Below are 23,993 nucleotides of genomic sequence, written 5' to 3' on the forward strand. Positions count from 1 at the left end.
TATTAGTTTAATAACTCAGAAAGACAAAAAATCAATTATTAAACTTTGTTAAATTTCATGGGTTACAAGTTTTTTCTGTATGACACACTTGTAAACACATTTGTAGCATATGTCTAACATATTACGTTTGACTAAAGTCTTAATTATTAAACAAAATCAAATATATATAAAAAAGCACACAACCAAGATTTTCTGTCACCTATCAAACATGAAACAATCCATCCAATGTCTTATATCATTAACTCCAAAACTGAAAAAGACGTGTGGGGAAAAAAAAAGGTTCAAAACTTTATTTCCTGTGATTAATAAGGAGAAGATTGTATATAATGATTCCATATACTTAACCTTGCTTTTTTCTGCCACAAAATGACACTTGGTTCATTTTGAAAGCCTACTGGGATGTCATTTTTACTAGTGACCAAGAATTTGCTGTGCTACAGATCAAGCCCACGGTAAGTCTGTGTGAAAGCCCTTACAGTGTGGATTACTGGCTCTAACATTAATGGATGAAATATTTAAAACATGGAAAACAGAGCTCCCTACATGTACAAACTTTCAAAGATCAGGGTCATCCCCCCTGAGGGTGTTGAATTCTTCTGGGGCTGAGTACTTGTCAGATCCCTGACCTGCAGTCTGGCGGAAGCCCGCTGCAATCTCATCAAAAGTGCAGCCCTTAGTTTCTGGAACCTTGAAGTAGGTGAAGACGAAGAAGCCGAGCAGCAAGATGGTGAAGATGATGAAGACGTAGGGGCCACAGAGTTGCTGTATTAAAGGGAAAGGTTCAATTCTGTTGTTGTTGCAGAATACAAGCTAATAATTACATACACACACACACACACACACACACACACACACACACACACACATATATACATATATATATATATCCAGCAGAAACAGTTTGGTGGAAATGAAATTTCATGAATAAAGATTACTACTGATCCTACATTTGAAGTATGGAAGCGGGAGTAGTCCTCATATTTACTGAACATATTGAGTATGCTTGCATTTTTATGTTTTAGTGCCCAGTTGTAATAAGTCAGTCGTAATCTATCATTATTAATAGCCATAGAGATATGAGAGGATAAAAATGCTGTGCTTGATAAAATGATGAGCATTTACTAATTTGGGTTCTGACACTCTGAAAACTCTGCTTTAATCTCGTGACCAATTGTGACACAACAAGGAAGCTATATCAGTTTAAAATGGAAGTTAGTGGTGGCTTTGTGTGGAAATCAGACTGCAAATACATACATACAATCAGCGTGGGACTTCCAATGGAGTGAAATAAATTTAGTATCCAGAGATACCAAATGGCACAGCCAGTCTGACGCTGAGTTGTACAACGGGCTCTAAACCATCTCCAGTCAATCATGGAAAAAACCAGTACGCATCATCATTGTTGTGAATTGGAATTGTTGTGAATTGGAACTATACAAATTGAATTACAAATGGTCTGCAAGACACTCATAGAACAGGACTTTCCTAGACCGGTGCTGAGAGTGTATTGCTTGGATACTTTTTTTTTAATAGGCGCAGTCTCTGTTCATAGGATGATACCTATAGCCAACTGAAAGTCTGTTGCCGTCTAATCCATGGAGCAAAAGCACTCTATGAGTTGTACAACTGAAAACAGGAGCTCCTCCCAAAAAAACCCAAAAACAAAATCTTTTAATAAAAGCTGTCTTACCTCAATGTACTGGAAGCACATCCCCACTAAGAAGTTCGCAGACCAATTGGAGAAACCAGCAACTGCAATGGCAGCAGGACGGGGCCCTTGGCTGAAGAGTTCAGCCACAATAAACCATGGGATGGGGCCAGGGCCAATTTCAAAAAAAGCTACAAAACTGAAGATGGCCACAATGCTAATGTAAGACATCCACTTTAGCTGGTCCTTAAAGCGAAGCAAATCACAGAAAATCATCAGTTTCATGGTCTATTTTTTTACATGTTCAGATTTTTATTACTCTTGATCTACAATATGTCATGAATCGGCTGCGTAACGGAGGCAGGTGAGGACCCAAATTCAAACTCACAGAGACACGAAGAATAAACTCAAACGCACTGCTTTATTGCAGGAGTAAATGGAAAACAGAGAACTAAACTAAACTGGGAAATGATTAACTGAAACGCGAGGAAACACAAGGAAATACAGCCATGAGGGAGGACGAGACACCGAATGGAGGGAGACGCGGATATAAAAACACAGAAGGATAACGAGAGACATGGGAACACACGGGGAACACAGCTGACACAGATAATTATAACGAGACAGGGCAGGAGCTAACACAACATGACGCATACTGATGGGAGACTGTCAAAGAAAAACAGGAAGTACACAGAGGCGCAGACAGGAGGAGAAGAGAGAACACAGGGAGAGCACAGACATAACAAGCTGGGGAAAACATGGAATAAAACACAAGGAGGAGAAACGAGGCATGGGGACTCACAGATACGTGGAGGGGGACACATGGGGTAAAGACACGAGGGGAAATCTAATAAACTAAACAACGTAGGAACCATGGAATGAATAAAGAACAAAATACAAAAACACAAGAAAACTAAGGGCCCTGGGTCAAAATCACCCAGGACCATGACACAATAACATTGTAGCACTCCTATCCTTTTATTCAAAAGGCTTGCTTTCAGTAATGGTGACCACAAACACTTACCAACAATGCCATGGCCACAGTTAGAAAAACTGCTGAAACAGCCATTCCCATCAGACCAATGAGGTGAAGGGGTCTCCTGCCCATACGCTCCACCACAAACAACTACAAGACATACAGATGTTATAAAATGACAACATAAACCAAACATAATACCAGTATTCACAGTGTGGGTAATATCAATGGATCATAACTGTAATCCATTAAAACGAAATGTAAAATGCCCAAAGGAAACCATCATAAAAACAGTAATTCATAATCATCTACTGAAGCGCCTTGAGGCGACTTTTGTTGTGATTTGGCGCTATATAAATAAAATTGAATTGAATTGTTAAAGTTCAGCAGTACTTAAAAAAAACAAAAATATATGGAATAAAACTTCTCAGTGCAACATGATGTAATCACAACCCACGCAGCCAGTTCAGGCACTGGCACAGATAGTAGCAGAGCTAGCCTCTATGCAGTAGAGCAGGTGGTGGTGAACCAGCACCAGCTCGAGATGCTACATGCAGTCCAGTATTCTGTGTTGCTGAGAGGAACGTATAGCGTTTTAGTAAGATGCCAAGGGGGTTCGTGAGAGCCACAACAGGACTTGGTCTCCACACAAACCTTAGTTCGCCAAACCACAGATAGGGACATGTGATGCCTGTGCTGCGCTCAGTGACTCGAGGTCATCGGACACTGAGCATATAACGACTCCATTATATGCTATAATGTTACACATTAAAAGCACAAGATGGTGCCAGAACTTCTGTGATGACATATTTCATTTAATAAAATTAGATTTCCTTTCTCTTATTCGTTGGGTGGTGCTTTCACTTGGTGTTTGCTGTCTCTGCGACACAGTGTCACTTCCTGTTCCTGTTGCAATGCACAGTGGTGTTCTGTATTGTTTATCTGTGTAGCCCATTTCATTGAAACTCTTAGCTAACATCTGATTTCATATTATCCATCCATCCATTAATCTTCTTGCAGTTATCCGGGGCTGGGGCGCGGGGACAACAGCCTAGGCAGAGAAGCCCAGACCTACCTCTGCCCAGCCACCTCCTCCAGCTTGTCCAGGGGAACACCAAGGCGTTCCCAGGCCAGCCAAGAGATATAATCTCTCCAGTGTGTCTTGGGTGTGCCCCAGGCGACTGGTAAATTGAGAGCTTCGCTTTTACGCTCAGCTCTCTCTTCACCATGGTGGACTGGTACAGCGTCCGCATCACTACAACCGCAGCACCAATCCGTCTGTCGATCTCCCACTCCCTTCTCCCATCACTCGTGAACAAAACCCCGAGATACTTAAACTCCTCCACTTGGATCAATAACTCGTCCCTGACACGGAATGGGCACTCCACCCTTTTCCGGCTGAGAACCACACCCTCAGATTTAGAGGTGCTGATCGTCATTCCCACCGCTTCACACTCGGCTGCAAACTGTTCCAGTGCGAGCTGGAGGCCATACCCGATGAAGCCAACAGAACCACATCATCTGCGAAAAAGCAGAGATGGGATTCTGAGGCCACCTAAGTGAAAGCCCTCCGCCACTTGGCTGCGCCTAGAAATCCTGTCAATAAAAGGTATGAACAGAATCGGTGACAAAGGGCAGCCCTGGCGGAGCCCATCACCCCTGGTGAATGAGTCCGACTTATTGATGGCTATGCGAACCAAGCTCTTGCAACCGTTGTATAGGGATCGAATGGCCCGCAGCAATGGACCAGACACCCCATACTCCCGCAACACCTCCCACAGGACACCTTCAGGGACACAGTTGAATGCCTTCTCCAAGTCCACAAATCACATGTAGACTGGTTGGGCAAACTCAAGTGTCCTCGAGAGGATAAAGAGCCGGTCCAGTGTTCCACGACGAGGATGAAAAACGCATTGTTCCTCTTGTATCCGAGGTTCGACTAATGGATGGACTCTCCTTTCCAGCACCCTGGCATAGATTTTCCCAGGGAACCTGAGGAGTGTGATCCCCCTGTAGTTGGAACACATCCTCCAGTCCCCCTTCTTAAAAATGGGGACCACCACCCTGGTCTGCCAGTCCAGGGGTACCACCCCTGATCTCCACGCAGCATTGCAGAGGCGTGTCAGGCAGGACAGCCCTACAACACCCAGAGCCTTCAGGAATTCAGGGCGGACCTCATCCACACCAGGGGCTCTGCCACCAAGGAGTTGTTTAACTGCCTCAGTGACCTCACCCCTGGAAATTGGCAGGTCATCCCCCTTATCCCCAGACTCTGCTTGCTCCTACGAAGATGTGTCAGTGGGATTATCCTCCTCGAAGTATTCCTTCAACCGCCCAACAATTTTCTCGAAGTCAGAGAAAACTATACACAGTACAGGTAGAGCACCGCTTTCCCCTCCTAAATCGTCTGACGGTTTACCAGAATCTCTTCGAGGCAGTCCGAAAGTCTTTTTCCATGGCCTCTCCAAACTCCTCCCACACCTGAGTTTTTGCTTCAGCCACTGCCCGAGCCACATTTTGCTTGGCCTGTTGGTACCTATCAGCTGCCTCCGAAGTCCCACAGGCTAACCAAGCTCGATAGGACTCCTTCTTCACCCTGGCAGATCTCTTCACCTCTGGTGTCCACCCTTTGGTTCGGGTTTCCACCACGAAAGGCACCAACCACCTTGCAGCCGCAGCTCAGTGCAGCAGCTTCGGCAATGGAGATGCTGAACATGACATCAGACTCAATGTCCCCAGTATCCCTCGGAATGCTGTTGAAGCTCTGCGGGATGTTTGTGTTGAAGATCTCGTGGACTGGGACCTTTGCTAGGTGTTCCCAGCACACCCTCACTATACGTTTAAGCGCACCGGGTCTGTTCAGCGTCCTCCCCTGCCACCTGATCCAACTCACCACCCGGTGGTGATAAGTTGAAAGCTCAGCCCCTCTCTTTACCTGAGTGTCCAGAACACATGGCCACAGGTCTGGTGATACGATTACACAATCGATCGACGTGCGGCCTAGAGCGTCCTGGTGCCGTGTGCACTTATGGACACTCTTATCTTCAAACATGGTGTTCGTTATGGCCAAACTGTGGTTTGCACAGAAGTTCAATAACAAAACACCGCTTGGGTTCAGATCAGGGAGGCTGTTCCTCCCAATCACGCCCCTCCAGGTCTCGCTGTCGTTACCCACGTGAGCATTGAAGTCTCCCAGTAGGACAACAGAGTCTCCAGGCGGAGCACCTTCCAGCACCCCACCCAGGGACTCTAAAAAGGCTGCGTACTCTGAGCTGCCACATAACCATAAGCATAAGCACAGATGAAAGTCAGGACCCGTTCCCTGACCCGAAGGCGCAGGGCACAAACCCTCTCATCCACCGGGAAGAATCCCAATGTACAGGCAGCAAGCCGAGGGGATACCAAGATACCCACCCCAGCCCGCCGCCTCTCGTCAGGGGCAACTCCAGACTGAGACAGAGTCCAGCTCCTCTCCAGGAGGCTGGTTCCAGAGCCCAAGCCATGCATGGAGGTGAGCCCGACTATATCTAGCCGGTACCTCTCAACCTAACTCAGGCTCCTTCCCTACCAGAGGAGTGACATTCCATGTCCCAATTGCCAGTCTTGGTAGCCGGGGATCAGTCCACCAGGGCCTCCGCTCCTGGGTGCCGCCCACCACACAATGCACCTGACCCCTACAGCGCCTCCTGCAGGTGGTGGGCCTGCAGGAGGATGGGCCCATGTCCCCTTTTCGGGCTGTGCCCGGCCGGGCCCCATGGACTAAGGCCTGGCCTCCAGACGCTCGTCCTCGGGCACCCTCCCTGGGCCCGGCTCCCTCCCTTCCGGTTCCCTCCCTTCCGAATCGCTCTTTGTCTGGTTCCTCCACCATGATAAGGTAGGGATTCGCGGAGGGGCTTATTTCATATTATTATTTCTTATTTCGCACCTTAAAACCCATCTAAATTATCAAAATTGCATACCCTTCATCATGATTCCGTCTATTTTTACCTTGTGTAGCTTTTATATTTGCTTTTATACTTTCATACTTGTTTTTTATTTTTCATTAACTTATGTTTTTATTTTTTATTATTTTGTACAAATGTAAGGTGAGCTTGAGGGTCTTTAAACGACCTCAAGCACACCTCTGTTAGCTGGCGAACATCCTACCGAGATTCTCTCATTCTGGAATATAAAATTCCCCTCTTGTCGCTGTAGGCAGTCTATCCTTAAGGCTTGGGTCCTCTACCAGAGGCCTGGGAGCTTGCGCAGTATTTTATCTGTTCCTAGGACTGTACTGTACTTGTGGATAGACGTCACAAGACCGGGGTTTTGCTTGGTGTGGTAGACGCCAGCCTCCACACCAATATGGATATATATGTCGATATATACCCATATATATGTCGATATGGATCTTGTGGTGAGAGCTTGTTCCTGTGCTGCCATGATTAGTACCTCTGTGCTTTCTTTCAGTCCAGCTTTTTGTCTAGCCACTGGTAGGATTTATGGATGTCAGCCACTGCTGGTGGTGCATACTATGCAGGGGCCCATCCTTCAATGATGACTCCTAATCCTGCTCCTCCTCCTTCTTGGGTTTCTTCTGCCTGAGGTATTCAATGAGCATGCGGTTGGTTGTGGCCATCTTCCTAATGTACTCATGGATGTTCATTGTCTCATCCTGGAACATGGTTCTGACAATGGTTCCGTTTAGTATTCAGCTTAGCGTACAGGGTGCTGAACTTGGGGTGAAACCCTTCATGCATGGTCAGGAGCTTCCTTGTCTTGATGGCAGTGGCTTCTATCTCTTCCCTTGACTCTGTTGGCCAGGTTATTATGCCAGCAGGGTACCTGATCACTGGCAGGGCGTAGGTGTTGATAGCCCAGATCTTGTTCTTACTGTTCAGCTGACTCTTCAAGACTTGCCTTACTCTCTGCAGGTCCTTGGTGGTTGCAGCTTTCCTAGCAGCTTCTTCATCATTCCCATTTGCCTGTTGGATTCCCAGGTACTTGTACTTGTACTCGCCTGGCATTCTTTGACCTGGGAGGCGTACAAATTACCTGGGAGGCGTACAAAGATCCTGCATGATGAACTGAGGATTTCAAATTTTGATTCATCAATCCATAATAGCTGCTTTGTTTTATTCTGAAGTCTGGCTTTCTTGCTGCAACTCGTCCTGTCAAACCTGCAGCTCAAAGTCTTCTCTTCTCAGTTAACAGAGACTTGCTTGTTACGACCCCTATTAAGCTGTGCTTGAAGCTGTTGTCCTGTGAGCTGCCTATCACACAAGCTGTTAACTCTCAGAAACTTGTCGTCTGATTCAGGTGTGTCTTTGGGTCTGCCAGACCTCTTCCTGTCACAGTTTGTTTCTGAGCCTTTGGATGGTGAAGGAAACTGTACTCACTGACACTTTGACTTTCTTTGCAGTTTCTCTGTAGGACAGATGTCATGGTCTCTGTGTCTCCTTGGTGGACCTAGGTTTCAGGCTACATGTTGTTTTTAGTTTGTCTCTCTCTCTCTCCTTCTCCTGTCTCTCACCTGTCTGCCTAGGCGGAGCTCAGCTGGGCTCCTGCCCTTGGCCCACGCACCTGCTGTGAATTCACCTGATTACCTGGACTCCTGGGCTATTTAAGCTGAGGACTCAGAAGGCTTCTTCGCTGGATCGTTGAGTTACTCTCGTCAGTACAGGCCCGATAAACCCTGTTTCTCGTGTGATTACTCTGCTTATTCTAACCGCAGTTCTGTTGTGCTTAGGTTCTCGGACTCAGAGAGAGAGAGAGTGAGAGAGAGAGAGTGAGAGAGAGTGAGAGAGAGAGAGAGTGAGTGAGAGTGTTTTTAGATGTGGGAGATTTGTGACGTTTAGTGTGGAGTGTATACTTAGTGTGTTGTTTTGTCTTGTGTAGTTGTTCTGTTGTGTAGTCGTTGTTTTGTTTTGTGTGTCAGTGAGGGCACTAATGAATGTCACAAAGGCACATTTGTAAACACTGTCACTAAGTAGAAAACCAGTGGAGTGATACACCTGCTGTTGTCAGGCCTGCAGGTTTATCCCTGTGCTGTTCTGTCTTTTGGTGGACAAACTTTTTTTTTACTGGCACACATCATTTGTGGGGCATCTTATTGCGACACCTGATTGTTCTCTCATTTTAGTTTTAGTAATATTTTTAAATGGTTGTACAAAATGAAAAAACAGCAGGTGCATTGGCTGCATTTTTAGATAAATAGTTGTATATGTTTACAAAATGTAGAATTTATATTTGCATTTCAAGTTATAAAAATTTACTCAACATGTCTGTGGGTTTTTTTTACAGTAAAAAATACTACTAGGATTTTAAGTTCTTTGTGTGATTTCAGATCAGTAATACTAATGCAGTATGTCAGTGAAAAAACAACTAAATTCAGTTGAGCTGAAAAGATACCAAACAAGGCAAGGGGAAAAAAATAAAATGAAACAATTTGAGGGTGAAATACAAACGTAAACTCAAAAGGAGTCAAAAATGTCCGGTTGTATTTCAGACCTCAGTGGGTTAATCCAACAAATCATGAAAAATTAGGTTTAAATTTTTGTCCATGACAGTGCAGATTTCTGACATTTTGTGTAATTTAAGCTGTAACAATGTGATTGTTTTCTAACAAAAAACAGCGAAACTTAAGTTAGACGTGTGTTTGTAAATGAACCGCCCCATGTTGTGTAGCTTTCTGGATTTTATACTGATTGGGCTCCATATTTATTTATTATACAGGCTATACAGTACATAACATCAAAACTCACATGTTTTATGTAACTAAAGTGTGTAATTATGTGGCTACAGACAATAATTAAGTTATAGACTATATTTATATGAAAAACGTGTATACTTACTGCATTTGAATTATTTTAACCATATGTAACCACCTGCATATGTGTTTGGGGAAAAAAAAAGGCTTTGATTTTGCCACCCCATTTGATTTCTTTGCCACCCTCATGCCACCCTAAGAAAATTTCTCTAGATCCGCCCCTGAGCGGAGCATGTTTTGGACTTTCTCCCCTTTTCCCCAGGACCGTTGCATATCCTTGCCCTGAACACTATATATACTTTCACGTGGTGTTTTGTAAATAAATTGACGACTGCTATTCTAGTTCAGCTGGAGTCCATTTTCACCTGCGTGACAACAGACCTACATTTATAAGTGTTATGATGGTCTGTCTCTCTTCCATTGTTAATTGCCTTTTTCTCACCATTCTTGTATCAACGCACTAATTTCTGCAGTAATGGAAGTAATCCAAAAAAGTTGACATATATATATATATAGAGAGAGAGAGAGAGAGAGAGAGAGAGGGAGAGAGAGAGAGAGAGATCCAGCACATAAAGCTTTTTTTTGTTTCAACTTGTTCTTTTACAACTTACAGAAACAACTGTGAATGCAGTGTTGACCACTCCTGTGCCAATAGTTGCATAGACAGGCTGGGACACACCTGCTCGCTCAAAGATCATAGTTGAGTAGTAAAACACCTACAGAAGATGACAGACACAAGACACACATTACACACTTTATATCTTTCTGTGCATGAATTTCTTCTCTACACCTTGGACTTCAACTTGAATGCACTGTTAATGAATAATGATTTCAAGAACATGAGTTATGACTAATGACTAATTTAGTAGTAGTAGTACAGCAGTAGGAGGATCTCATTACTTAATGGTCGTTAAGGTTATCATTTAGATCATTTTTAATCTATGTAGCTTAAGAGATGTAAAACATTTTATCGTCTATCTTATACCCTTTGTTTTATACCCTATGGCATTCACTACAATAGAATGCACACGTTCTCTTTTGCTCATTTGACTTACAGCATTGATACCAGACAGTTGCTGTGACAACTGCAGCATGATGGCAACAAAGATGGGCTGGCGGTACACAGGGGAGCGGAAAAGTTCAGGGATGGTCACCTTCTTTTCCTTCATCATCTGCTGGCTCTCCTCCTTCATCTCCTCCATTTCCTCACTCACCTCATCAGTACCCCGTAGTTTAATTAGGACTGGAAGACAGTAGTTATATCTATATTATTATGTTACAACTGTCTAGCAGTATTTTCAACGGTTTTGGCAGAAATTGTGTGCATAAAAGATTTATTTGTGTAACTTCAGATATACAGGTGTTGTTTACAATGAGTTTCTATTGCGTATTTGAGTGTCTGAACATGAATGTGTCTTGGAAGGATTTCCAATCCAATGAACATGCCTACCTGCCTCTTTGTACTGTAATCTACAGTGGCTTGCAAAAGTATTCGGCCCCCTTGAACTTTCCCACATTTTGTCACATTACAGCCACAAACATGAATCAATGTTATTGGAATTCCAGGTGAAAGACCAATACAAAGTGGTGTACACGTGAGAAGTGGAACGAAAATCATACATGATTCCAAACATTTTTTACAAATAAATAACTGCAAAGTGGGGTGTGTGTAATTATTCAGCCCCCTGAGTCAATACTTTGTAGAACCACCTTTTGCTGCAGTTCCAGCTGCCAGTCTTTTAGGGTATGTCTCTACCAGCTTTGCACATCTACAGACTGAAATCCTTGCCCATTCTTCTTTGCAAAACAGCTCCAGCTCAGTCAGATTAGATGGACAGCGTTTGTGAACAGCAGTTTTCAGATCTTGCCACAGATTCTGGATTGGATTTAGATCTGGACTTTGACTGGGCCATTCTAACACATGGATATGTTTTGTTTTAAACCGTTCCATTGTTGCCCTGGCTTTATGTTTAGGGTCGTTGTCCTGCTGGAAGGTGAACCTCCGCCCCAGTCTCAAGTCTTTGCAGACTCCAAGAGGTTTTCTTCCAAGATTGCCCTGTATTTGGCTCCATCCATCTTCCCATCAACTCTGACCAGCTTCCCTGTCCCTGCTGAAGAGAAGCACCCCAGAGCATGATGCTGCCACCACCATATGTGACAGTGGGGATGGTGTGTTCAGAGTGATGTGCAGTGTTAGTTTTCCGCCACACATAGCTTTTTGCATTTTGGTCTCATCTGACCAGAGCACCTTCTTCCACATGTTTGCTGTGTCCCCACATGGCTTGTGGCAAACTGCAAACGGGACTTCTTATGGTTTTCTGTTAACAATGGCTTTCTTCTTGCCACTCTTCCATAAAGGCCAACTTTGTGCAGTGCACGACTAATAGTTGTCCTATGGACAGATTCCCCACCTGAGCTGTAGATCTCTGCAGCTCGTCCAGAGTCACCATGGGCCTCTTGGCTGCATTTCTGATCAGCGCTCTCCTTGTTCAGCCTGTGAGTTTAGGTGGACGGCCTTGTCTTGGTAGGTTTACAGTTGTGCCATACTCCTTCCATTTCTGAATGATGGCTTGAACAGTGCTCCGTGGGATGTTCAAGGCTTGGGAAATCTTTTTGTAGCCTAAGCCTGCTTTAAATTTCTCAATAACTTTATCCCTGACCTGTCTGGTGTGTTCTTTGGACTTCGTGGTGTTGTTGCTCCCAGTATTCTCTTAGACAACCTCTGAGGCCGTCACAGAGCAGTTGTGGAGCTGTTTTGCAAAGAAGAATGGGCAAGGATTTCAGTCTGTAGATGTGCAAAGCTGGTAGAGACATACCCTAAAAGACTGGCAGCTGTAATTGCAGCAAAAGGTGGTTCTACAAAGTATTGACTCAGGGGGCTGAATAATTACGCACACCCCACTTTGCAGTTATTTATTTGTAACAAATGTTTGGAATCATGTATGATTTTCATTCCACTTCTCACGTGTACACCACTTTGTATTGGTCTTTCACCTGGAATTCCAATAACATTGATTCATGTTTGTGGCTGTAATGTGACAAAATGTGGGAAAGTTCAAGGGGGCCGAATACTTTTGCAAGCCACTGTATAATCCATGAATGTTCCTGCCTGTCTGATTGCATTTGATTCTTTTTTCATATGGATCTAATGACAGCGTGTTCATCTTACCGCTGCGGGCTTTGCTCTCCTCGTTGCAGTTGATGAGGAGGTATCGGGGGCTCTCAGGACAGAGAGGCAGCAGGACACATTGCAGCACAGATGGTAGCAGAGTAAAACCCAGTAGGAGGGGCCATAGGGATGAATTCCCCATGATGGATTCAAGCCCAAAAATCTAAACAATGCATACAATACACTGCTTATTTAAAAGCCCAGACTTGGAATATGCACAACAGTAAATCAGTAAGGACATGAAATGCTTGAAGTGTCAGCATTTATATATTTTTTTAAAATTTAATTCTCCTCTTGCCCCAGCGGGCGGTCTTTCCTTCAAGCTTGGGTCCTCTACCAGAGGCCTGGGAGCTTGAGGGTCCTTCGCAGTATCTTAGCTGTTTCTGGGTCTGCGCTCTTCTGGACAGAGATCTCCAATGTTGTTCTTGAGATCTGCCTAGCTTGGGAGTCACTGCACCTAGTGCTCTGATTACCACTGGGACCACATCTTCTCCAGCTCTTCTGAGCCCTTGGTACTTCTCAAGCTTCTCGTGTTCCTTCTTCCTAATCTTGCTGTCATTTGGTATCTCTACGTCTATCACTATGGCCGTCTTCTTCTGCTTGTCCATTGAGTTCCTGATGAAGGCTTTTAGGGTCCTGTTGATCTTGTCCAGTTCCAGGATCCAGGTGTGGGGCATCAAGTCATAGGGCTTTTTGTAATCAATCCAGGCAGTGCATATGTTGGTCAGTCTTGCAGTCTCGGCTGACTGCTCGGTCTACCAGTAGCTGGTGTTTTGTGCCTCTGGTATTCTTGCCAATTCCTTTCTGTGCCCTACTGGCCCACATCGAGCCATGTGTCAATTCATCTTTGCCACCATGATATCTGACAAGAGCCCCTACGTGGTGCTGAGGCAGGTTATTGGCTGGTAACTGGATATCAGTATTGATTTACAATCATTCTATCAGTCAGTCATTCATTGGCAAAAGTCAGTCATTCATTGGTCTGTTCTGGTGGTCCTTGAGGATCAGGACCGTCTGGCCTTCGGTTAGCCATTCTGGGTGTCTCTCATCTACTAGCAGCTGGTTCATCTGTGCCCCAGACGCTCGTGGAGTGCAGTCAGCTTCTTCAGCCAGTAGGCGTGAACCATGTCAGGGCCTCGTGCTGTCCAACTCTTCATACTGGAGACCCTTTCTTGGATGTCTGCCACTGTGATGGTTACTGGAACCTGTTCAGGGAGGTTGCTGTGGTCTGCCCTCAGATCCACTAGCCACTGAGCATTGCTGCTATCTGTTGCGTCCTTCCAGTATTGCTCCGTCTCTAGCCTTGGTGGTGCTGTTCTCATATTGTTCCCCTGCCACTGACATTACACCTTGGATGGTTCCGTGGAGAATAACTGGTTTATTCTCCTGCCTTCTATCTCTCTGGTGTACCTCTTCAAGCGGGTGGCCAAGGCTGTGAGTCCCCTATAAGTACTGTGTATTTGCAATGTAAACTTGGGAAACATTTTTATTCCACTTTTTATATAATTACCTGGAAGTCACTGAAATTATCTACAGTATAGTTGTGTCTTATCCTGTAAAAACTGCAGTATTGTCAATGCGTTGCCAGGCCTTCACTGCAGCTGCCTTGTTTGTTGGGATCTGTGTCTTCATTTTGTCTTCAGTAACTGAAAAGCACGATCTATTGGATCGAAATCAGGTGACTCTCTTGGTCATAGTGAATACAGTTTCTTTGCCTTGAATAACACTTGGGTGGCTTTTGTGGTCTATACTGTGAAGCAGTGCACGTGGTTAATGAATACTTTAACAGCATTTGGCTGAATGTGAGCAGAGTATAGCCCTGTAACACTAGACTCTCTTTTGGTGGTGTGCAGAGTGTATGGAGGCAAAAATCACAAAAAATATGTCATTCTCTAATAACCTATGAAAGTGATTATACGCAATCTTATTAATCAACTGTTACTCAAACTGGTAAATGGTGGGAGTATTTGCGATTAAAAATGTAAGGCCCTCACCTGTGCCATGAGAATGCCGATCACTACACCAAGCTGATGCAGCGTTCCTAATGCTCCCCGGAGAGATGTGGGTGAGATTTCCTCAATGTACATGGGCACAAAACCAGTGGACAGGCCAGAATAGAGACCCACAATTAAACGTCCAATAATGAGCATCTCAAAGGAAGCAGCCAATTTGGAGAACCCCATAAATATTGCAGAAATGAATGCAAGCACATTGGCCATGAGCATGGAGTTCCTCCTTTAAAAAATAATTTACCATTAATGCTCATTAATCAGAAAACTTTATTTAAAAAAATATGGATGTATATAGATCTTGTTAGCAACGAAGAGAGTCTTACCTGCCAAAGCGGTTAACAAAGAGACCGACAGAAAAGGAGCCAAACATTCCTCCCACAGAGAAGATGGCCACAGAGAGAGACCACAGAGCTGTTAGAGTGGTCTGAGGGATGGGCTCTGAAAACCTGCTGCTCCATGTCTCATTGTAGAAGCTCTCAATGATCTAAAACATAAAACAGTACACAGTAACAGTCTTATTGTAATACACATAAAGACAGATTAAAGCAAAGTGAAGTTGCTTTTATGTACACCATAGCACTTTAATCCCAACTTTTGCTTAGTGACCCTTAGTGATTTAATACTTTACACTCAGGGTGAAATACAAAGACAAATATTGGATACACTGCTGTTAAAGTGAATTGTTAAATGTTGTCATTTTTATGCTTACCATCTCTACATTGTTTTAACTCTGTGATGAAAGGAATTCCTTTGTCCCCCTCCCCAGCCTCTCCAGGTTGTGTGTGTGTGTGCGTGTGTGTGTGTGTGGGGGGGGGCTGTAGTGTTTTAATACAGATACATCCTATCTGGAAGATCTGTTTCTTGTGATGTTGCTTCCTGCTTTTATGACCCTTTTGGGCAGCAGGAGCACACACACACACATTCTGGGCGGTGCTTTTGCTGTGATGTGTATTGTGTGAACTGTTTTCCCAATAAAAGGCAGCAAGCGGAGGCCGGATTTGGGGTCATTTTGTGGTAGATACCAACGAGGCCTCCCTTGCAAGTAAATCGATCGATCACTGACTGTCTTGTTTTCTTCATGATGAATAAGTCTCTAAACCAGTGGGGCATGTGGGAACACAGACCCAACAGCTGCGTTGTCATTTAATTTCCAGAGTCTAATATTTGCAACTCTTTCAGAAAGTGAATCTTAATGACTTGGGTGGTCTTTAACTTTCTCTCCAGAACTTTCATCAACAGGTCATATGTAAGAGTAATACAGTCATTATCCTTCTGATACCATTCTAAGTTGGTGAACATGATACCTGATACGCATGTATGTATGTAGCTACATTTATGTCACAGCCTGTGGAGGCAGACCATGTGGAGTGTGTGAGGAGGACCCAGGTGCAGGCGCAGACTAGGAGCCAAAACTAAACTTGAACAAAAAGCGAACCTTCATTTTGGGGCTGAAACTCACAAACATAAAACAAGGCAAAATGAGGGAAAATCTAATCACACACTGGGAAAACTATAACTATGACTTTTACTATGACTGGAACAAGATAATGGCTATGAGAACTGTGACATGATGGAGGTAGCACAGATGACGCGACAAAGAACAAAGGAAGACAGAAGACTTAAATACACACATAAGGTTATTAGGGGAAGTGGAGGCACATGGGAAAACAGCTGACAAGAATGAACCTAACGATGCCACAGTGGAAGTGTAACTAAAACAATGACCCCAAGACCCCGTCAAAGTAAAACAGGAACCATAAAAAGACCCAGACATGACATAACAGATTAGATACACTAACCAATAAGGGAGACTAAAACACAGGGGTGAGACGCAAGGGGAACCTGAGAAACCATGAACTATAACTGTAACCTAGGCATGACAGAATTTAGCTAGATAAGCTGAAATGAAGAACACAAATGAATAACAAAATACAAAGAAACTCAAAAACACTGGGTCGCATGACCCAGGACCGTGACAATTTAAAGAGGATTTTTCTTCAGCCTTAAAGCAGCTCTGTCTAAATGTCAGGTAACTCAGGAGGGGTGCTCTACTCACTCTCTGTATAGTGTGGGTGGGGCACTCCTGACTTCACCCGAGGATCAGTGGTACGATAAAATCAGTGGTATGGAAGGAATACTTCTTCTTCTTCATTTTCTCTGATCATTGCGGTTTTCTCCGTTTTATTGTAGGGACCTTATAAAACTGTGTTTTGGCGCAACATGACTGGGATTGAATTGAGTCTGACTTGTTTACTGTGAGTCTTTGTCACCACTTTGTTCAGAATTTTTAAGGGTAGAATTTGTAGGTGGAGCCAAGTGGCAGAAGGCTTCTACTTTGGTGGCCACAGGATGTTGTGGCTGCTTTTTGTAGATGATGTGGTTCTCTTGAAAAACCAGGTGGTAGCTTGAAGCAGTGGGAAAGAGAATTAACACCTCCAAATGTGTCTCCATGGTTCTCAGCAGGAAAAGGGTAGAATTCCCACTCAAGGTCGGGAAGTGGAGAAGCTTTAGTATTTCTGGTTCTTTTTCACAAATGAGGGAGGAGGTAAGAGATCCCACACCACTGCAGATATGGGTGCTTTACTGGTCTGTTGAGATGAAGAGCGCTGAGCGTAAAAGTAAAGCTGTCAATTTACCGGTCACTCTATGTACCTACCCTCACTGATGGCATCAAGCTCTGGGTAATGTCCAATAGAATCGGATTGCAGATACACACAGTGAAAATGAGTTTTCAGCACTCAGCGTTAGAGATAAGGTGAGAAGTTCAGCCATTCAGGAGGGACCCAGAGCAGTCAGAGCTAGTTGAGATGGTCCCGGCATCTGATTAGGATGTCTCCTGGGTGCCTCCAGGTCAATGTGTTCCGGGTATGTCCTATTTGGAGGAGGTCCCAGCATAGACTCAGGACACGTTGGACACATTATGTCTCCAGCTGGCCTGGGACTGCTTAGGCTGCTTCCAACACGATCTGCCCCCAGATAAGGGATAAAAAAGTGGATGGATGATCACCCTGGATGTATTTAGGGCCTCCTCAGACCTTCGCCAGATCATCAGCTATTCTGTACCAGTAAATCGGCCTCTATGCTTGCTTTAAACTCCTCGTAACCTTCTGTGCTGTTTTGCTCTTTGTGTCTCCTGTCACCGGTGCTTTGGATCACCCCCCACGCTAACCTGTTACTTCCTCAGATTGTCTGAAGCTGGTCTGCTATCTGCTACTACTCACCTGCTGCCTATCCACTGCTCACTTTAAATAAGAAAAGGATCGGAGAGATCACCAACCTGCCCTACCTCCACTCTGAACACAAGTGGATGGGGTGATGCAGGTGAGAAAGAACGCTTCATGTCTCTTTGAAACCAAAACAATACAATTCGACAGCTTGTGCAACTATTTGAAGAGTTTGGGAAGTAGGAGTGCTGTTTTGCTGTAAAGGCAGCCATCACAACACTCTCTGTCAAATGCAAAAACACAAAGGTGCTGAAACTCTTTGAACACTGTTGTTGTAGTTATTTTGGTTTTGGACACATTATGTCTCCAGCTGGCATGGGACTGCTTGGGCTGCTTCCAACACGATGTGGCCCCGGATAAGGGATAAAAAGTGGATGGATGGATCTTGCAAATTCTAGTTGGAAGAGGCCCTGAATTCATAAAAAATGTTCTTTTCAGTCACCTGAACTTTTCACTATGTGTTAACAGCATTTAATACTGAAACACGTTTGTTTGAGATGGGCCTGTTTAAGCCAGATAAATTAATACATGTGAAAACAGTAAATATACCACATAGATTCAGCTCCAAAACCTTAACTGAAAAAAGAAAAAGTGGCATTTAATATTTTAATCTTCATCAGTGAAACTAAATACTGTATCGCTACTCTAATTCCATTTGTTCTCACACATTTTCAAATATGTATTTTTTCCTCTTTTTACATTCTTCTTTCAGACAATAAAACACTCACATTTTGAGGAGCATTGATGACACCAGTGTTGTAGCCAAACTGAAGCGAGCCAATCACAGCTGTCCCTACTGTGATCATCAGCTGGGGCGTCACCTATTGTTATAAGACAGAAAAAGAAGACTGATAATTACTGTTGGAAGAGGAAAAATCCCGTTTTAAACATGTTACAACCCTCATAAAACTGTGTGTGAATAGATCGAATTTGGTTTGAAGCTATTTTTTATTCTAATGACTTTATCACTTGATAACATTCATTTCTCTCGATCATTTTAATTCATGCAAAAATAAAAAAGCTAAATTTTCTTTTAATAGATTGCATTTATATAGCGCTTTTCAATTCATTCACACACTGGTGCAGGCAGCTACAGTTGTAACCACAGCTGCCCTGGGGCAGACTGACAGAAGCGAGCCTGCCATATCGCACCATTGGCCCCTCTGGCCAACACCAGTAGGGTAGAGTGTCTTGTCCAGGGACACAATGACCAGGACAGAGAGCCCAGGGATCGAACTGACGACCTTCCGGTTACAGATGCGCTTCCCAAACCCCTGAGCCACGGTCGCCCCTTTTGATATGTTGTACTTATCACTCACTCACTTTATTTCTCTAGCTGCAAACCTCGTTCATGCACCCACACAGCATTTTCAATATTTGCCTTTGCTTTGTCCAGCATTCAAATACTCACTGATTTGTGCAGTGTGGACACATGGTGTGTACACCATATCTTGCCCAAGACCAGGAGCCAGGGATCGAAGAATCAACCTTCCATTTAGAAGAAAACCTGCACTACTCTGATTGTTAAAGTCAAGTTTTACCAGGCTGCTACTCGTTTTCCTTTACTCTCTTGGAAACAGAAATCAGGAACCGCTGATTGCTCTAACAGTTGTAGTGCCCAGAATGAGGATTGTAATCCTGGAGGAGCTTCATATTGAACAATGAGCTGTTTCAGGAACCATCATCAGGAATGTGAGGTGTATGGTTAATAAAATGGATAAACTTTGTGAGCTGATCAAACCCCTGGGAGCAAATCAGAGTGAAGGTGGACGTGTTTCATGGAGGACTGCAGTATTGCAGTTAGATATGACACACTCAGACATGGCTTCAGGACTTTTTAGGTGAACAAAGAGGTTATTTTGCACTATAAGTAGAAATGCAGAGGAATTGAACTGTAGTTCTAATTGAAATGTTGTGTAAACTTTGAATGGATGGATGCGGCTCAGGTGGTCATGCAGGTTGTTTATCGTTGATGGATTGATCCCTGATGCATCGATTGGCATGTGTAAATATATCTATTGATCTGGTTAGTTAAGTAGCAGAGGGGGTTGTTAATCAAGTTCAGCTACTTTGGTGTTAATGAAATTAACAACAGGTGCACTAGAATACGAATACATTTGCTCCTCTTCATATTTTCTGACTATTTTTGATTAGCTTTACATTTGGCTAGGGTCAGTGCCACTACTGGTAGCATGAGGCAATACCTGGACCCTACAGAGGGTGCACAGGTAGTTCACCTCCTCCAGGATGGCACAAACAAGGTTTGCCCAGCTCCCCAGAACAGACTCAAGAGCATACCGGGGAGCTGGGCATGTTCATAGAAGGTCCAAAACTAATCAGCAGTACTGGTATCTGCCTCTTTTTGCAAGCAGAAAGTGGATTAGTGCTGCCATAGTCCTGCAAAATGACCTCCAGAAGGCCAGTAATGTCTCCCACCAACCAGTGACTTCTTGTGGGTGGCCTGTGGGCTCGACATCCTATAATGGGCCCTGTGCTCACTGCCTGGCACCATGCAGCCCAGCTGGCATTTGACACAGAATACCAGAACTGGCAGGTCCACCACTGGTGCCCTGTTGTTTTCACAGATGCAGGTTCAACCTGAGCACATGTGGCAGACATGAAAGGGTTTGGAGAAGTTGTGGAGAACATCATACTGCCTGTAGCATCTTTCAGCATGACCAGTTTCATGGTAGGTCAGTGACTGGGGGGCTAATCCACAGAGACCTCTACATGCTAGGTAACGATACCCTGATTTCCATCAGGATGTAATCCTTGGCCTCCATTGTCAGACCCTACACTGGGGCAACTGTAAGCAGTCAGTTCCTGTAGGATGAAGGAATTGATACCATTGACTGACCCTCATGCTTGCCTGACCTAAACCCAGTAGAACACTTATGGGACATTTGGTACAACCAACGCTTCCAGGTTGCACCTCAGACTGTCCAGTAACAGTCTGGTCCAGATCTGGAGCATGCACAGCCATGCAAACTATTATTTGTGAGTGTCATTTTGAATTGCTGCAGTAATATTTGGATAAAATGGACTAACCTGCTGCATGATGTTTTCACTTTGATTTTTGGGGTGTCTCTGATCTCATCCATTTGTAGGCTGATACTTTTACCTTCCATTAAACAAGATCCTTTTTTTCATGACTTGTTTCAAAGTGTTATCAGTGCAGATAAAAGCATTGTATCATTGTGTGTGCGACAGGGTGAAGGAAAGAAATTAATAATAATAGTAATTATAATAAAGTTTATTTTATATAGTTTATATGTATTTGTGTGCTTGCTCATTCATTTGCAGTGCTATAGCTTCTAAACTACTATTATAGCTAAGCCTGTAATAATATTAACGTCTAATCCCTGTCATGTCAGGAGTGCCTCTGCTGTACAATCAATTACATCAGCATATACAGTACAAATGTACACAGGTCCTATAATGTGTAAAACAACTTTACACAAAATTGCATGGCATGCTGTATAAAAGTGCTTAAATACTTAAATTCAGACCATCTTAAAAAACTGCTTATCCACATACTAATGCATCAATTTTACTTCTTTACTGATAGTTTAAGACTGATCGTATTTTATTATTTTACAGACATTTAAAATCACTTGTTGTAAAACTGTGTTTCTGCAAAACATTTGTAACACAAAGACTAAACTTCTCTTCTGTTGACGCTGCTATCTCACAGTGTAATAAGAAAATGGAAGCACTGCTTACAGCTGTAAGAAAAAGAGTAGAAGTCCTGACTGTGCTGCTGAATTTAGGTCAAACGCACCATTAAAACATCCTAATTTCTGTATCTGAAGTTGTTGTTTCACTCACTATGACATGATGTCTGTTGTGAAAAAGTGCTGCCACATAATGGATTAAACACTGGATTTTTTAAATTGTTTTCCTGACCTATTTATTTTTTCAACAAACAAAATCTTCATCGTGTATGAATCAAGCAGCAGTTACCTTGCCACTGCACTCCATGGCAGCCCACAAAATCCAAAATCCAGATTGTCAGTAATCAGTCAGGTAATTTACTATCTACAAGAAAATAGTGCTCATGATGTTGCCTGCTAGACTTGAGTCCTACATCAGTGTAAACAAATCTTTTTCAGTTCCTTCCTCCATTCACCTGCAGCAGTAAGCAGCTTAGTGACGTCAGCACTAAGTGGATCTTAATGAGCTGCTGAGGTCCCAGCAAAGCAGCACTATCATGATGTTGACATCCTAGAGCTGAAGTCTCAGAGCTCTAATACATTCACTGACTGATTTAGTCTTAGATGCATTTAACAGGAAATAAGAAGCAGCTGAAATATGAAATTGCTCACAAATGTTTTCAATGTACATCTTCTTATAGATGATTAAAAAATGTAAATAAAAATTTAATTTAAAAAAACCTAGTGGGAGTTGTCTCTTAAGAGGATTGTTGGCCCACTATTAATCATGAGCCTCATCACGTGAGCCAAGGAGTGAAAAAGGCGTCTGTAATGATCACCTGAGGTTTCAGGTGAAAACACTGTGAGACCTTGCCTCACCCTGTCATGTGACCTATTGAGGTCAAAACTACACAGTAAGTGGCTGACAGTTGGTGTGGTCAGCTGCCGCTCTGTTCAATAATGGTTACTCAGAGTGGACACAGAGGAACTCTACTTTTCTATCTGTCTTTTACCTGATTTAGTGCTCAGTTCAGATAAAATAGTTACAGTGGGTGATTTTAACGTCCATGTAGTTGCTGAAAATGACAGCCTCAATATTGAACATACTGTGACTCACTTGGCGTGAGTGTAAATTAGCCCACCCACCTCTCAGATCACACTCTGGCTCTCGTTCTGATAGAAACTGAATATTTAACAGTGTTTCCTGAAAACCTTTTGTAAAATCATTCTTAATAACTTAACCTTTTACAATACCAGTGACCCTTTACAATAATGAATTACACAGCAGCGGGGAACACACTATAGCAGATGTCTCTGTGAAAGTGCTGTAACTGAGAGTATGGACGTAATCCCACCAGTGTTATCTTCCTCAGTGCCATGTGCTAACAGTGCAGAGCAGCCACCTAAACTCTGCTCTCACAGAGGTCGGCTGTCGTGTTATTAGTGTTATATCGTGTGTACGACTCTGGATACTGACAAAGAAATCCACAAATCACAAGTACTTGACTCCCTGGTGTAACTCGCATATACATATGTTGAAAAAGATAAGATGGGAATAACCCCAGGTTTGTTTTCAGAGCTTTAGCCAGGCTGATAAATGCAGAGGGCCATGAGTGCCAAAATGAATTAAATAAATACATCATGAAGTATTAATTAAATGTGGCATCAATTAAAAATATATACATAATTGATTAAATATTAGTTCGTTTTATTTTAAAACATTGAATTAATTATTAATTAATATTATTGAATATTTTCTAGTCTAGAAATTAATGATCAAATCTTCAGAAATCTGGTCAATCTAACAAGATAGAGTCCATGTGCAAAAGTGCTCCAACATTTCTGGAGATGTTCGTTCCCGCTAACACTCAGCTCAGTTTTCAAAACTGCTGCTCCTCACTTCTGAGTGAAGGTAAAACCCAAGGTTTGACGTTGGGTTTAGCATTTCAGCACCTGATTTGTGTGGGTTTTTTTTGTCCAGGATCAGTATGACCTGAGACTAAACCACGCTATTGCTCTGTAGAATGCACTCCACACACACACACAGTTTGATGCTGAGAGATCTCACGTTTATTTCTGACTTTTGTACAACAGTTCACAGTCTGGTCAGCGCCGGGCACAGCTCTTCTGAGAACCCCCTTCTCTCATCTCCCGCCTCACTTAAAAGAGGGGAAAAGACCGTCATCAGTCCAAACGCCACCAGCTGTGTTCTCACCTGCCTCCCCGGCACCGCCCCATTGAGCTGGGTGAGAGCTCCAGTTTTGCCCCGAGTGAAGTTCCAGTTCCCCACATTCACCTCTCCTTATCTGCAGCGCATCTGCAGCAGTCACCCTGGATGTATTTAGGGCCTCCTCAGACCTTCGCCAGATCATCAGCTATTCTGTACCAGTAAATCGGCCTCTATGCTTGCTTTAAACTCCTCGTAACCTTCTGTGCTGTTTTGCTCTTTGTGTCTCCTGTCACCGGTGCTTTGGATCACCCCCCACGCTAACCTGTTACTTCCTCAGATTGTCTGAAGCTGGTCTGCTATCTGCTACTACTCACCTGCTGCCTATCCACTGCT

The 23,993-nt window shown here is 43.5% G+C and overlaps 1 protein-coding gene across 1 annotated transcript; it reads right to left on the reverse strand.

The window, feature by feature from the left end:
• LOC116326121 (solute carrier family 2, facilitated glucose transporter member 1-like) lies at positions 1 to 21,858 on the reverse strand. The gene is made up of 10 exons (XM_039604668.1): positions 21,741 to 21,858; positions 18,506 to 18,598; positions 14,877 to 15,037; positions 14,536 to 14,776; positions 12,542 to 12,704; positions 10,428 to 10,615; positions 9,984 to 10,088; positions 2,673 to 2,774; positions 1,691 to 1,894; positions 1 to 762 (listed from the first exon to the last, which is right to left on the reverse strand). Exons 1-10 carry the CDS (start codon positions 21,756 to 21,758, stop codon positions 556 to 558), a joined length of 1,482 nt encoding a protein of 493 aa, XP_039460602.1. The 5' UTR covers positions 21,759 to 21,858; the 3' UTR covers positions 1 to 555.
• Positions 21,859 to 23,993: the final 2,135 nt, after the last annotated feature.

Source organism: Oreochromis aureus, linkage group 20 (assembly GCF_013358895.1).
Source record: "Oreochromis aureus strain Israel breed Guangdong linkage group 20, ZZ_aureus, whole genome shotgun sequence".
Lineage (NCBI taxonomy): Eukaryota > Metazoa > Chordata > Actinopteri > Cichliformes > Cichlidae > Oreochromis > Oreochromis aureus.